The sequence below is a fragment of the Pollachius pollachius genome (genome assembly GCF_949987615.1).
Source record: "Pollachius pollachius genome assembly, chromosome: 12".
NCBI lineage: Eukaryota > Metazoa > Chordata > Actinopteri > Gadiformes > Gadidae > Pollachius > Pollachius pollachius.
In genome coordinates this window covers 15,694,144-15,707,684 of record NC_136945.1, presented here as the reverse complement: position 1 = coordinate 15,707,684, position 13,541 = coordinate 15,694,144, and the positions used below count along the sequence as shown (strand labels likewise).

Below are 13,541 nucleotides of genomic sequence, written 5' to 3'. Positions count from 1 at the left end.
AATCTAAAATAATTTATAGGGATTAAAACTTCAATTTTGTTAATATATTTCTATATTGCGTTTGAAGAGTCCAACTTAATACATCCATGTAGTACCACACATGCTTGTAACTTAGCGGACCCAGATCGCAAGAACATCTCTATCACTTGAAACCGCTTCCTGGATGATACCATTATGTCACCGGAATAGGTGGCTTTAGAAAGCAAACGATTTCCAGTACTATTTACTGCTTCAGTGTGTTCCTTATAAATTTGCGGCATTTAAGAAAAGATAGATACATCGGTGGGTTGCTTTTGTTTTCCGTTTGTTATCGAAAATAACCTTATTTTTAAAAGGTATGCGCGGAACGTATATAATGTGTAGGAGAGCGGCTCGTTGGCGCCCCCGTTGGCGTGTGGGGTCAGTACCTCAGTCAGTCTGAAACCAAAGCAATATGGCGGGCCAGGAAGATCCAGTCCAGCGAGAGATCCACCAAGATTGGGCAAATCGAGAATACATAGAAGTCATCACAAGCAGTATAAAGAAAATTGCTGACTTCCTGAATTCCTTTGGTAAGAAAAAAAAATCCAACGCACTTTCAATAGTATTCAGAATAGGATATATTAACCGGTGTAGTTGTGTAGCTAACGTAGCTAACCTAGCTGATGTGGTTGACCGAGCTAGCGTAAGATGAATGTGATGTTTACGGCCGCTCCCAACACTATATATTGTTCTTTTTCATTTGCTACTCATGAGAGTGTTACTGCGATTGATGAGTTTGGGGACACGGTTTAATGGGAATACTGGGATATTATTATTAGATATAATTGGGAAGCCTGTCTCGGTGTTATGGAATATTGTTCCCGTCGGTGTTCGGGTTAAAACTTGCTGTCACTGGACACAGACTGTGCAGGAGGTTCCGTAGACGTCCATAACGCCTAATGTGTTGCAATGTTGTTACAGACATGTCGTGTCGGTCCCGGCTGGCCACACTCAACGAGAAACTGACTGCGTTGGAACGGCGGATTGAGTACATTGAAGCGAGAGTACGTAAACGGATGGTTTATGTCATTTTAAGGTCGATGCAAAGATAATCACAGTAATAACTAATAAGACTAACGTGATTGTTTCTCTCCACACAGGTCACAAAAGGAGAGACTTTAACCTAGAAGCTTCGCGGGATGTGGAAATCCAAGCTTCCCCGACCCCCTTCACCACCATTCAACATTTTTCATTCGATGTCTTGGAAAGTCATGTTCAATTTTGGACCATGTGAATATGTTTAATTGTCCAGTTTTTATATGATACATGAGTATGGTGTGTATGTGTGAGCGTTTTTTGTCCCCTCTCAGTGTTGTTGCAAATGCTTCTGTTTTTCCTTTTGTTTCTATACAATATTAAGCATCTTTATATTTAATTAATACAAATTAATTCATTAATACAAAACGGTAATAAATGGATAACCCCCCTGTGCCATGCCATGCTTTACTAGTTGTGTATTCAGCCTTATGGCCTTGTAGAGTATATTGTTGGTAATTTAAAAACTCGTTTTAATGCTGTAATAAAGGGAACATAATGACTTATCTGTTTTCTTGTGTACTTGTGTCTGTGTTGTTGTGCTTTTTTGCTAAGAAATGTGAAACTAAAGCACTAGATTAATGCGATAGGCCCACTATCTGGGCATCTTTTTCTGAAGTTGGGCTCAGGCCCTTGTTTTTTTTAGGCTCTGTACGTTGGCTCCCTGTTTATTTTATAAATCTAGGTGTATTGTCAATTTACCATCAATTTACCGTTCAACATTGGTCTGTGACCCACGCCCTACTTCAAATCACTGGACTTGATTGGTGGGTTTTATTATCGACTCGTTACTAAAAACTCCATCTCTAATGTAGCATTGAAATGTAGGTAGACCTACATTTTACTTCAGCATGTGAAAAGTGCAAATGTTTAATTTTGATACATTTTTACAGTTGGAAATCATTCTAGAGTCAGAAAATTCAGGTTAACAGGGATAGTGAAGTGAACAACAGATTATCATATTAACATTAGAAATAAACCTCCAAACCATGGATGCATGGATCATGTCCCAAATATAGCTCCAACTTCCCCCAACAATCCTCTTCACGATCTATCTAAACTACCCAGCATGCACCTCGGTTTGCCCTGATGCATGTTGGGATAAAGAAAGGAGACGCATCGCGGTGTTCGGAGGTTTGATTAGGCGAGTCCTTGAATTGACAATGATTTAGGCTTAGATGGTGACTGCAATCAAGCTAGTAATTGAATCTGAAAAACGGCGTATCACCCATTCATAACACAATCTGAACGGTGCAACACGTTCTCCATAAACACGTGAGTTTGGTACATTTTAAACGTATGAGCTACGAGGTCGTGGTGCGAGAGTGAACGGACTTGTTTTCAACATGTTTTGATATAACGCCTAGTTTTTGTTGATCAGCTCGGTAATGGGTTGGCATCGTTCATACGCTGTTTATTAAATACTGAACCAACTGTTTAGTGATACTCGTGTTGTCTCCGTGGAGACTTTTGTTCTTGTTTTAAGGTCGTGTTATTGGTGAATCTGTTGAGACATGGGGGGCGACAAGCGGTGAGTAAAAAAAACATAATACCTGGCCACATTATTAGACGGCTTTCGAGCCTGAATAGATTGCTGTCTGACTAGTATTACCGCTTAAAATATATATAAATAGCACTGTATTACTGAGTTATAGTACAGGACATGGTTGGTTATAATATACGGCATAGAGCCGGCATATGTCAAATAATGCATTATTCAAAACTATAACTCATCCGTAAATCACGTTAGTCTATTTTCCAAATATAATGTTAGAACCAACCGACGATAAGATACATAAGTTACCAAACATAGGTTCTATCACGTTAATGTCATGCCTGATGTTGCTCTAAACCTCAAGACACACAATGTTTATCATTTGCACAAAGACGTGGCTTTGCTAATACCAGGGGTATGAACTTATGTTTATTTGCAAGTGACACCCATGAGGTTGTTTCCAGTAGAGATCCATTCCATGTAAGGCGACTCCCTCGCCCTTAGAGAGAGTGAAATGCTAGCTATTCTACTATCCAAGTTTAGATGTTAATCTAAAATCTGCTATTTGAGACTGCCGTTTCTTAAATTACCACAATATGGACCATTGAGGATGGTAGGCTTTTTATGGGTCATCGGATTCCAGTATCAATAGAGGACAAATCTCTTTTTTTTCAATTATTTTTAGATGGATAGTATTTTAACAAGTGTACATTTCTTTGTGCATCTAATGGATTTTCTGGATAGGATTAGTCGCACAGAGCGAAGCGGCAGATATGGCTCGGATCAGTCACGTGGCGACTCGGAGTGGCGGGAGAGACGAGCACGTGACCAGGACCGAGAACCGGACCGAGACCATGATATGCGGCGCTGGGGTGAAGACAGACGCGGTGACCGCTACGACGGAGACCGGCGAGGAAACCGAGACCAGAGTCCAGAGGTAGAAGCCCATTCCAGCCATTGGTTTTTTCTCTGCACTTTAGAGGACGTGTATTCCTGAACTGCAACCATAGTTAGCAGTTGCCCTCCTAACCTTCTTATCTCTGTGCACAGATCTACCAGAGAGAGCGAAAAAGACGGAACAGTGACCGATCAGAAGACGGCTATCACTCTGATGGAGACTACCCCGAGCAGGATTTCCGTAGAGAAGCCGGAGATGATAGGAAGAGCAAGACCATCATGCTGTGGGGGCTGCCTCATAACATCACTGAGGATGAAGTAAGTATTGATTTTGTCCACCATGGAACCAATCTTCTTATTTTTGGCTCGGAGATGGGACCGTTCAAATGTCTACTGGGAATCAATTTTAGTATTTGAATAAGGTACTGTATGTTGAATGCTGTAAAATAACATTTGGTATTCTGTGTTTGCTTCCAGATTCGAGGTGCAATAGAACCCCTGGAAGGCCCACAGCCAGTAGACATCAGGCTGGTGAAGAAAAAGACAGGTGAGGGCCAAGTGTACCATGGATCCCTTCCATCCCTAGGTGTCAGACCATAGGGCCAAACTGCTTCTTTGTAGACCTGTTTCGCAATGGCAGTGTAGAAGACTGGTTTTGGATTAATTCTACAAGGAACGAAAAAACAAAATGGCCCCCGTATTATTCCAATGTTTTGTGGATGTAGAGGGTAAGTAGGAATCGGCAGGAATATTCATTTTTTGGAAAATGTCAAGAGAAAGTCTGTCTACCACACTTATGTGGCATAAGAAGTGACGTTCACCGAGATGTCTTGCTATGGTCAAACTGGTAGGGAATGTTTGCCCAAACAAAGGACCTGCGTCATGAAGCAGTTTGTGACAAGAGTTTGAAACATATGCCCTTGGACTCTGACTAACACGCCTCCCGTCTATATTTGAATGCTGTCTCTAGGTATAAGCCGAGGTTTCGCCTTCGTGGACTTTTATCACTTGCAAGATGCTACCCGATGGATGGAGACCAATCAGGTTGCTTTACAATCGCCAAGCCTAGAATCTACCTTGGGGATATGAAAAGTTATCTAAACAGCAACCAGAATGCATTGAATAAGCACTGTGAAAAATCCAAATACAGTATAAAAAAGGATGCTGAATAATCTCCATACACGGTCACAAGCACTCATGTTGCTTCTCCCAGAACGCTAATGATGATGATATTGTCATCCCACAAGGACTGTATATTATCACTGAAACCCCCCCCCCCCCCCCCGGAGAACGCAACAAGAGAACAGTGGCATTGCCGTGTTGAATGTAGACTTCCACTTCAACATTTTTCTTTAACCGAGACCTAGAATTTGTTTTTATTTATGACTTTCATTTTCTCTGTTCTATTGTTTGGTGCGGGATGCCCACCTCTGGTTTTACAGAAAGCAGTCAAACAATTCCATCAGGATGACATTTGTTCCAGCTCAGTCTGGGCATTCGGGTCCCAAACACCTTTTTTTTTTTTTCTTAAACAGCCCTCTGCACCATTCACACATACACACCCATATGGCTGCCTTTAACTCACAGTCTATCTGAGAGTGGAGGGCTTCCCTCTTCTCCCTTCCACCACTACTTGCTCTGTAGAGAACAGGACCCACCGCGAAAACAGGACTGATTTTGTTTCATTCCCTCCCATTCTTGCAGAAACGTCTGACAATCCAAGGCAAATATGTGGACATGCAGTACAGCAACCCTCGGAACAAGTTTGAAGACTGGCTATGTAACACTGTAAGTTGCTGCTCTGGCTCGATTTCATAGCCACTTTGCCCCGTCTGTGATTGTACAGAAGATCCACTTCGATTTCTATGCCTCTTTGTAGCGCTATGTGATGTCCTTTAGTCTTATCTTATGGTGAACTTATTTGGGGGGTGGTAATGGGTAGATAAGCCAAAGGTGTTTTATCACAGGTAAGTACGGTATGCTGCATCAAATTGGATGAGTGTTTTCTTAAGGCAGCACTATTAGGGCCTTAGCTGTATAATCAATAAAAATGATGTAAACGGTTACTTTCAGTGTGGCCTGTACAATTTCCGGAGGAGGCTGAAGTGCTTCAGGTGTGGAGCAACCAAAGCCGGTAAGTAGTTTGTCAAACAAGAGGCCGCTAGCTGCAGCCTTCTGGACGTCCTCAGACACAGCACGCGGCAGAACCAATAGATGCCCATGTGCTAGACCTGCCCTCTTTGCCCAGTGGGAAGCGGTGAGAGTGAAGTTACTTATCGAGTAGCTTCACTCGAGTAGCTTCACTCGATAAGTGCAGATTCAAAATCGAATCGTGAGTACAGATGTAGGTCTTCCAGAGCTAGGCAATGAGCTGGGCATCTTGTTCGAGCATGTTTGCCGGTAGTTTAAGATCAGCAGGGAATTGGAAACCCTGAAACGTTTGGTCGGGAGTGGAACATCCTGACCACTAGACGGTACTGCCGTGTTAGTGGGGCATTAGGAGGACAGTCGATCAGAACACGACTCCCATTGGTTCCCTCTGTTGCCTTAGGGCAAGGTATTTGAGATGGACAGGTTCACAAGATGTAGACCAATGCAGTGGGAAATAAAACCACAACTCGGGAAGCGATGCTAATGTCCCCATGTCAATTATGTCATTCTCTTAACAGAGGGTGAAGGCGGCGGCCCCTCCGGAGTCACTGAGACCCATCCCACGCCAGACTTCTATGGGGACAGTAAGTTAATCCTCTACCTCATCCACCGTCTAATGAAGAACAAGGCTGCTCTGCCCCTGCAGTTCTCGCGAGACACGTTATCGTTATTAATGGCTATTTCTCCCCTCTTATTTCTTTTTCTTCTGTGTGCAGCGATCATCCTCAGAAATATAGCCCCTCTGACCACGGTTGAAGCCATCCTGACACTGTTGGCGCCCTACGCCAATCTCCTGCCCAACAACATCCGCCTCATCAAAGACAAGCTGACGGGACAGAACAGAGGCTTTGCCTTCGTGCAGCTCTCCTCTCCTTTGGTAAACAGTCTACAGTATTTTTAATCCATTAATTCACTTTAATATGATTCACACTGTGTGATTATTGCTATCAATGTACCCTTTTTTATTATGTAGTCGATTTGCTACTATAGTGTGAATAAATAAAATTAATCGCACTAGTCTTATCATTCGCATCCTTGTCTTTCCCAGGAGGCTTCTCAGCTGCTGATGATCCTGCAGGGGCTGCAACCTCCGTTGAAGCTGGATGGGAAGACGATAGGCGTGGACTACGCCAAGAGTGCCAGGAAGTACGTCCCCTGTGAGCCTGCTGTGGGATTTTTCCTAGTGTATGAAGCCCTGGCCTATGACTCAACAAGGGAAATCACAAACCAGCTTGTTTTAATTAAACTACTTGTGCCATTAGGGACCTCCTGCTTTCTGACGGGAATCGTATCAGTGCCTTCTCCATGGCCAGCACGGCAATCGCAGCCGCCCAGTGGTCCTCCACTCAGGTAGGTCCACAGTGCTCTCAGAACACACCGGATGTGCTTCATGTGGATATCAAACGGGAGAACCAAAGCAAACTGTCCCTTGTTCTGTCTCTAGGCACAGCAGGGCCCGGACGCCATGTCGGAGTACAGCTATCTGCAGGAGGGCTACGCCCCATTGTCTCAGGTCAGTCCAGACACTGTGTCTGCACATCACCGCCAGCCCCGGGAGGCTTTGTGTCTCAGGTCAACAGCCACTGGCTCTGAAAGGTGTTCACTGGTGGTCATGCATGTTTTGGTAACCACTGTGTATGACTGCTTGATGACAGGACTACCAGGCGTACTACCAACCCGCCGCTGTGGCGGAATCCTCCCAGGCCAACGGCATACTTGGAGGTAGGCTTGGATGGAAATGGGAATTGTTTTTTTATTTATTGTAGTTCAAATAGTATAGAACTAATTGTTCCCCTTTTTAAAGGGGAATATGGTCCCATCTATTGTATTATATTGGTTTACATTTTTTTGCGTAAAGTTTACGAATCGACATTCAAACTGTTTGTCTTAATCTAACGATCTTGATTGTGGAGTTAGTTGTGGTTAAAAAAAAAAAAAAATTCCTTCCTTCTAGCGGCACCTGTTGCAGCCGGTGTAATCATTTCCCAGACCGCGCAGGTGTACCAACCACAAATCATCGGGCAGCCGGCGGTCATGGTAAGCCCTAGCCACTGCTCCTCGCACTGCACACTGCATCTCCGCAATGCTATGAAGTAGTCGTTTTACGAGGCCTCCCCTAACTAGTGCAACTTGTAGGCCTCTCACGTCGGCCAGCTGCTGGATACAGCCCACCATCACGGTCCGCCGTCAGCTGCCACAGCCGCCTGCGGGGCAGCTGTCACCGCCACGCTACACGCCTCCGGGCAGAATCCTAACGCTGGTATGAACACGCTGTACCCCATGGCAAACAATCCCTCCTGTTTGCAGTGTTGTTGAGTTCATTATGCTATGTATGCATTCATTTAGTTCAACTTGAATTACATTTTCAACCGTTCCTTAAATCTAGTGCAGGATCGAACATGTAAGTGTTGTTAGGAGGTTAGCCTGAGCGATCCGATCGTATACTCATGTCAAATGTGTTTTGCTTCGACAGCTGCCCCGGACATATCCACCTATCAGTACGACGAATCCTCTGGCTACTACTACGACCCACAGACGGGCCTGTTCTACGACCCAAACTCCCAAGTATGCCCTACCCCCACAACCTGTCGACTGTACCCGTGTGTTTGGCTGAAACTCCTTCAAAACGGGCTCTGACGTTGCGGCGTGTCTCCCCGTTCCCCCCCCCCCCGTAGTATCACTACAACGCCCAGACCCAGCAGTACCTCTACTGGGACAGCGAAAAGCAGACGTACATCCCCGCTGCGGCCGACGCAAGTACGGGCGACGGCATGGCAGCCCCCAGCAGCGCAGCAGGCACCAGTAAAGAGGGGAAGGACAAGAAGGAGAAGCCCAAGAGCAAGACCGCACAGCAGGTTGGAACTTGCGCGTATTGGCGATACTGGTGTATCTTTTTGCTCGGTCACGATCACTGGATTATATTGCCTATTGTTAAGGAAACGCATTGTGCAGTGTGGATACGGTATCCCAGCGTTGTACTAAAGCCCCGGCTGTGTGCCTCTCCCAGATCGCCAAGGACATGGAGCGCTGGGCCAAGAGCCTCAACAGGCAGAAGGAGAACTTCAAGGGCAGCTTTCAGCCCGTCAGTCACGAGGAGCGGAGAGAGGCAGCCGCCGCTGACGCCGGCTTCAGCCTGTTTGAGAAGAAGGTACCTTGACTGACCCCTCCTCCTGTGTTCAGAAGATCTCTCGTGGTGCTTTCTGTGTTGCGGTCGTCAACGGCCTTGTGGGGGTTTTTTCTCAGCAGATGGGAGGCTTCGAGGCCGTCGTGCCAGAGCTACCGAGAGGAGTGGAGGAAGAGCTACCGTCCTCCAGCTCCATAAACGCGAGCAAGGTGAGACTGGCCGCCACGCACAGAGTCGCCTCGACGTCGTCCTTCCTCCCCGACAACAGAAACAGGTTTGGACGCACGCTGGTTCAGCGGCAGTCACTAATCGTTGTGTTCCCCTCGTTTTGTTTACCCAACAGTGTGGTCTGGTGGCGGCCTACAGCGGGGACAGTGACCCTGAGGAGGCTGCCAGCGCGGAGCAGGACTACGGAGGAGAAGACGGTCTGACGGACTGGAAGAAGATGGCCTGCCTGCTGTGCAGGAGACAGTTCCCCAACAAGGACGGCCTGGTCCGCCACCAGCAGCTGTCTGACTTGCACAAGGTGAGGTCGCCGCTTACACTGAACAGCAGGAACTAACATAAATCACTGTTTAAAACGGTCATTGTTGGTGGAAAGAATTGTTTAACTGATCTTGTCTTTCTTTCTTTTTCTTTCTTTGCAGCAAAACTTGGAAGTTCTCCGTAGATCCAAATTAACCGAGGCCGAGCTTGAGGAGTTGGAGAGGAAGGAGACGGAGGTATGTTGCTGTATATACTGTGACTGGCCCCAAATATTCTTATCACAAATGATTTCTTTAATTTATTTTCATGCAGCTTTAATCCATCATGGCAGCTGTTTTCTCTCTGTGTGGTAAATAGCACCAGTACTGCTGTGCAACGTCACTAAAAGTTTGGACAATGTTCATAACTGCTTTTTTTTGTGTGTCTTGACTAGCTGATCTACCTTCTCAGGGTGGGCTACCTAAGCCCCTCACTTTCACACGCTTTCATCTTCAATCTTAAAGCCCATTATTTTGTGCTGAGTTTGAATCAGAAGCTTATGCATTTCATATTAAAAGGCATGTTAAGCTCTTGGCTCAACAAATGTAGGTAAAGGCCTGTTCTACTAGCCTTCTTACATTTGAGCTAGGATAGGAAATGGCTGCTATTAAGTACAAGATGAAACAACATCTTATTCAGGCTACAAGGATTTATTTTGGCTACTGTGACCTATACCACGGTTGTGGAAATTTTGAATGTTTAGGCTACGAAATAGATTGTGACGAGGCACTTTATTCCATCAGACAAATAAGTCAGGCAAAATAATTTGTCAAAGCATGGGCTTGATTCGTTTTGCCTGTAACCATGGTAGCGCAGTGTGTCGAGGGAGCCCAGCTGTCCGTTCTGTCGATTCAAGTGACGGACGGCACAGCCTCAGCGGCTCGGTGTCATTCAGTCAAGGGAAGATGGGCACTGTGAATGCAGATATCTCCGTGGTTTATTTTTATTTAGTACAATGATAGTGGCCAACTCTAAAGGCTGTTCCCTCCTCTTGTTGCACAGTTGAAATACAGAGACCGGGCGGCTGAACGTAGAGAGAAGTACGGCATCCCTGAACCTCCAGCTCCTAAGAAGAAGAAATTCGCTGCGCAGCCGCCACCAGTCATCATGTAAGTTTAAACATGGATCATGGATTTCCTTTTTCTTCTGAATCCCTTGCCTAATCTTTTATGCAGATAATACTTCAGTTAGCCTTGTGTGACCTATATCACTGAATATATTTTATAAAGCAACTATAATACCTGGAACTGAACCTTATTACATGACAGCCTTAGTTAAATTGTTCTGATCAGTCAAGTCGCTGATTGCAGGTGAACTTGAAAGTGCATTATGGATTATCTTGGGGCCAGAGTGGGGCACACTGGCTTGTCACATTCCACATTCAAGTGATGGGCGATGTTGAGCCGTGACACTAGAGAGCAACCTTTGAAAGAAGTATTCTCTCATACAGGATTAATGCGTATTTAAAATGGTTCTCTCAGCTGTCCGCTTTGCAGAGAATCTGAAGGTATCGATGGTCGCGTGTTTGGCAAATTGTGGACTTTCCACAGACCTGTAACATTAGCACTCAGTTGTCTGTAGAACTGACTCAAGATTGTGACTCTTGCAAGAGAAAACGTTGCACTGTAGTCACCGGGTTCAATGCGTGTTTTTGGAGGCTTATGCTTTAATCAAAGGCACTTAAGAATTACATATGCAGGCCTTTTTTTTTTTTTATGCGATTTGATTTTAATCAAGATGATGTGTAACCTAAGTCTCCCTTCGTCCCATTTCCTTGCAGTAACTATGAGCAGCCCACTAAGGACGGCCTCAACAGTGACAATATCGGCAACAAGATGCTGCAGGCCATGGGCTGGAGAGAGGGCAAAGGGCTCGGTCGAAACCAGCAGGGCATCACCGCACCCATTCAGGTACCACGCAATATCTGTTTTTTCGTTGGTTGTTAAGCATCATCCTATGTTCAGCAAATCAGTGCATGAATTGAAAAAATACAAAAATCCGGCTGGAATTAATTTGATCATCGTTTGGAAATTTCCAGGCTCAGTTGAGAACGAAGGGAGCCGGTCTCGGAACCAAAGGCAGCAACTACAACCTAACCGCCTCCGACACATACAAAGACGCAGTCCGCAAAGCCATGTTCGCACGCTTCACTGAAATCGAGTGAGGTAGTGCGGTCCGCAGTCCACCACGGTACTGAGCTGCTGTCCTAAAGCTGCGAACCGGCTGTGGTGTCAATACGTTCTCCCTCCCTCTGCTCCCTCTGCCATTGGACAACTGGCTCACTGCTAGGAGCAACATGATGTCCCTTTCCAATACAAGTCGACTTATGAAGAAGTGTGTTTAGGACTGTAATTAATTTGTACATAAGCAGAGTGTTTTACTGTTTTAATGTTGGTTTTTTTTCTGGTCCTTATTTGTCTGAGCATGTTAACATTAATTGTACAGGGTTTTTTTTATGAAAATATTGTCTCATGTTGTACATGAAATAAATGACATAAGGCAGTCCTTGGTCTTTGTCTGGATTTTATAATTGTAATGTTTAAAGTTTTTCTCAAATTCCAAACTATTTAATTATTTAATTTCACAGCAGCCTCCAGTCTGGATTTGGTGCTGATGCTCATTCTTTTGAGCATCAAAGGAATCTTGACTTTAATCCTTAATTTTTATCCAATTAGAGACAGGAGGTTACATAGGATTAGATTAACTAGTATGAATCTTGACAAGAGTGCCCTGTTGATGACCCTAATCCAGCGGTACCGTCTCCGTACCAGGTTAGTATACAAATATGGGCCAAACTTTGAATCATGAATGGAGCAGTTCTTCACAAATCTTTTTTTAAAATTTCTTAATGAGGCACATTCTTGCGAACTTATCCTCTCCTCTTGCAGGACTCCTGCGGGTTGCCACGGTTAACCTGCCACCCCTGGGCACATGTTTACCCTGCCTTGTGCAATCTGCTCTCCATTTTGTGTGAACCTGTTCATGCCGCTCCCCTCTGTCCTTAATAAACTAGGATCGTTTCTGTTCGTTCTGTATAAGGGCCACCATTGGTTTACGAGGGGAGGGTGTGTCCAACTAAAACGCTTGGTGCTGCAATGCTGTGCCTGTTTTATATTTGTCGATAAACAGGAGGCTGGGTCAATGTGTTGCTCAATAGGAGGAAAAACTCAATGCAGTGTCCTCAAGATTTTCTTCCCTATTTTTTAGCCCACATGTAGATCATCACTGAACTATTCTGTCAGATCTAAACAGTGATCCAATCACATGTTTCATACAGGTGTATAGCTTGTGTCTGCTTGTTACCAAGTACCTCATAATATAACCCACAGTAATAGGCCTGATTATCTTTTAACCACGATCAATAACTTTTTAACGTTTTACTGTTTTTTATTTTCTGTTGCATTTGGTTGGGGTCGGTTGAAGTGAGGATACTTCTCGTTTAAGCAGCTTGTGTGTTCATATCTTTACCAGCAATTGTGTAGTTATCTGTACCGGCCAAACATGGGGATTCTGTTATTTCTATACCCCCTTGAATCTACACTTTCAGCATTTCACTGTTTACAATGCAACCGGTCCCTGCCAACATCACTGACAATAGCCCTCTGTGTGTCTATTCTCTTTCTTCTATAATCATCAGCTAGGCCATTTAATTGGTAACATTTTCCCTGGGATGATTAAAGAAATCAAAAGCAGAAAATGATATCCATTAAGACATATTGTAATAAATGAGAGCTAAGAGTAAGTATCTCGAGACCGTGATAAAGAGCTATACAAATGAATTTGTCTTGACTTGACTAGTGAAAGGTGGGTGACATGGCATTCCCCTAACATATCAATTTGGGGAATTTGAGCCCGATTTGGATGTAGATGTTTATGGTTTTAACCGCAAACATCTACCGAGATCATTCCAATTATTATTTTAAACACTGCTTTCTTTTGTCTAAGCATCAAGTTTCTGTTTGTTGTCTTTATGTCATGGGAGCGTAGGGGGATCAGCAGCAGGTGTGATTAAACAAACATCAGTCCGCTCAACAGAGTAAAGCTGTTACATTTGGCAGAAAAATTGTTTCATGCACCATTGAATATCACATTTTATTTGTAAAAAGCTTTTGTAAAAGCCCCCTTAAAGTAAGAAAATGATTTACTCCATACTTGATATACTTGATGAGAACTTTAGCAGCCAAGGTGTACTTTTCAGGATTGTATGGAATCTTGACTGTTATTTTTTAATACAAGAAAAAGTGCATTGTTCTGGCATTCTTCAAGCAGGCTGGAGACCAGCCTTTGTGCTTG

At 44.4% G+C, this 13,541-nt stretch overlaps 2 protein-coding genes across 4 annotated transcripts; both read left to right on the top strand.

Annotated features, from left to right (window-relative positions):
- Window positions 1-423: 423 nt before the first annotated feature.
- Window positions 424-1,562, top strand: brk1 (BRICK1 subunit of SCAR/WAVE actin nucleating complex). Its single transcript, XM_079747576.1, has 3 exons — window positions 424-551; window positions 943-1,025; window positions 1,122-1,562. The coding sequence occupies exons 1-3, from the start codon at window positions 434-436 to the stop codon at window positions 1,146-1,148; spliced, it is 228 nt and encodes a 75-aa protein (XP_079603702.1). The 5' UTR covers window positions 424-433; the 3' UTR covers window positions 1,149-1,562.
- A 604-nt stretch (window positions 1,563-2,166) lies between these two features.
- rbm5 (RNA binding motif protein 5) lies at window positions 2,167-11,753 on the top strand. Of its 3 annotated transcripts, none has more exons than XM_079747310.1 (25): window positions 2,167-2,331; window positions 2,543-2,587; window positions 3,302-3,488; window positions 3,602-3,766; window positions 3,926-3,995; window positions 4,419-4,492; window positions 5,153-5,236; window positions 5,522-5,582; window positions 6,118-6,183; window positions 6,316-6,476; window positions 6,648-6,745; window positions 6,862-6,949; window positions 7,044-7,112; window positions 7,255-7,321; window positions 7,554-7,636; window positions 7,736-7,859; window positions 8,073-8,164; window positions 8,275-8,454; window positions 8,607-8,747; window positions 8,843-8,932; window positions 9,067-9,249; window positions 9,371-9,445; window positions 10,251-10,357; window positions 11,029-11,158; window positions 11,287-11,753. In XM_079747310.1, exons 2-25 carry the CDS (start codon window positions 2,571-2,573, stop codon window positions 11,410-11,412), a joined length of 2,538 nt encoding a protein of 845 aa, XP_079603436.1. In that variant the 5' UTR covers window positions 2,167-2,331; window positions 2,543-2,570; the 3' UTR covers window positions 11,413-11,753. The 3 variants fall into 3 exon arrangements, with proteins under 3 accessions (XP_079603436.1, XP_079603435.1, XP_079603434.1); XM_079747309.1 differs by having other exon boundaries at window positions 3,296-3,488; window positions 8,846-8,932; XM_079747308.1 differs by having other exon boundaries at window positions 3,296-3,488.
- The last annotated feature ends 1,788 nt before the right edge of the window (window positions 11,754-13,541 follow it).

What these genes read in the sequence shown, in the direction of transcription:
- brk1 (XM_079747576.1), top strand. Translation starts at nt 434, where the DNA reads ATGGCGGGCCAGGAAGATCCAGTCCAGCGAGAGATCCACCAAGATTGG. An exon ending in TGACTTCCTGAATTCCTTTG is followed by an intron (nt 552 to 942) that starts GTAAGAAAAAAA and finishes ATGTTGTTACAG; the next exon opens with ACATGTCGTGTCGGTCCCGG. An exon ending in TTGAGTACATTGAAGCGAGA is followed by an intron (nt 1,026 to 1,121) that starts GTACGTAAACGG and finishes CTCTCCACACAG; the next exon opens with GTCACAAAAGGAGAGACTTT.
- rbm5 (XM_079747308.1), top strand. An exon ending in CCCAGTGGTCCTCCACTCAG is followed by an intron (nt 6,950 to 7,043) that starts GTAGGTCCACAG and finishes TTCTGTCTCTAG; the next exon opens with GCACAGCAGGGCCCGGACGC. An exon ending in AGAGCAAGACCGCACAGCAG is followed by an intron (nt 8,455 to 8,606) that starts GTTGGAACTTGC and finishes TGCCTCTCCCAG; the next exon opens with ATCGCCAAGGACATGGAGCG.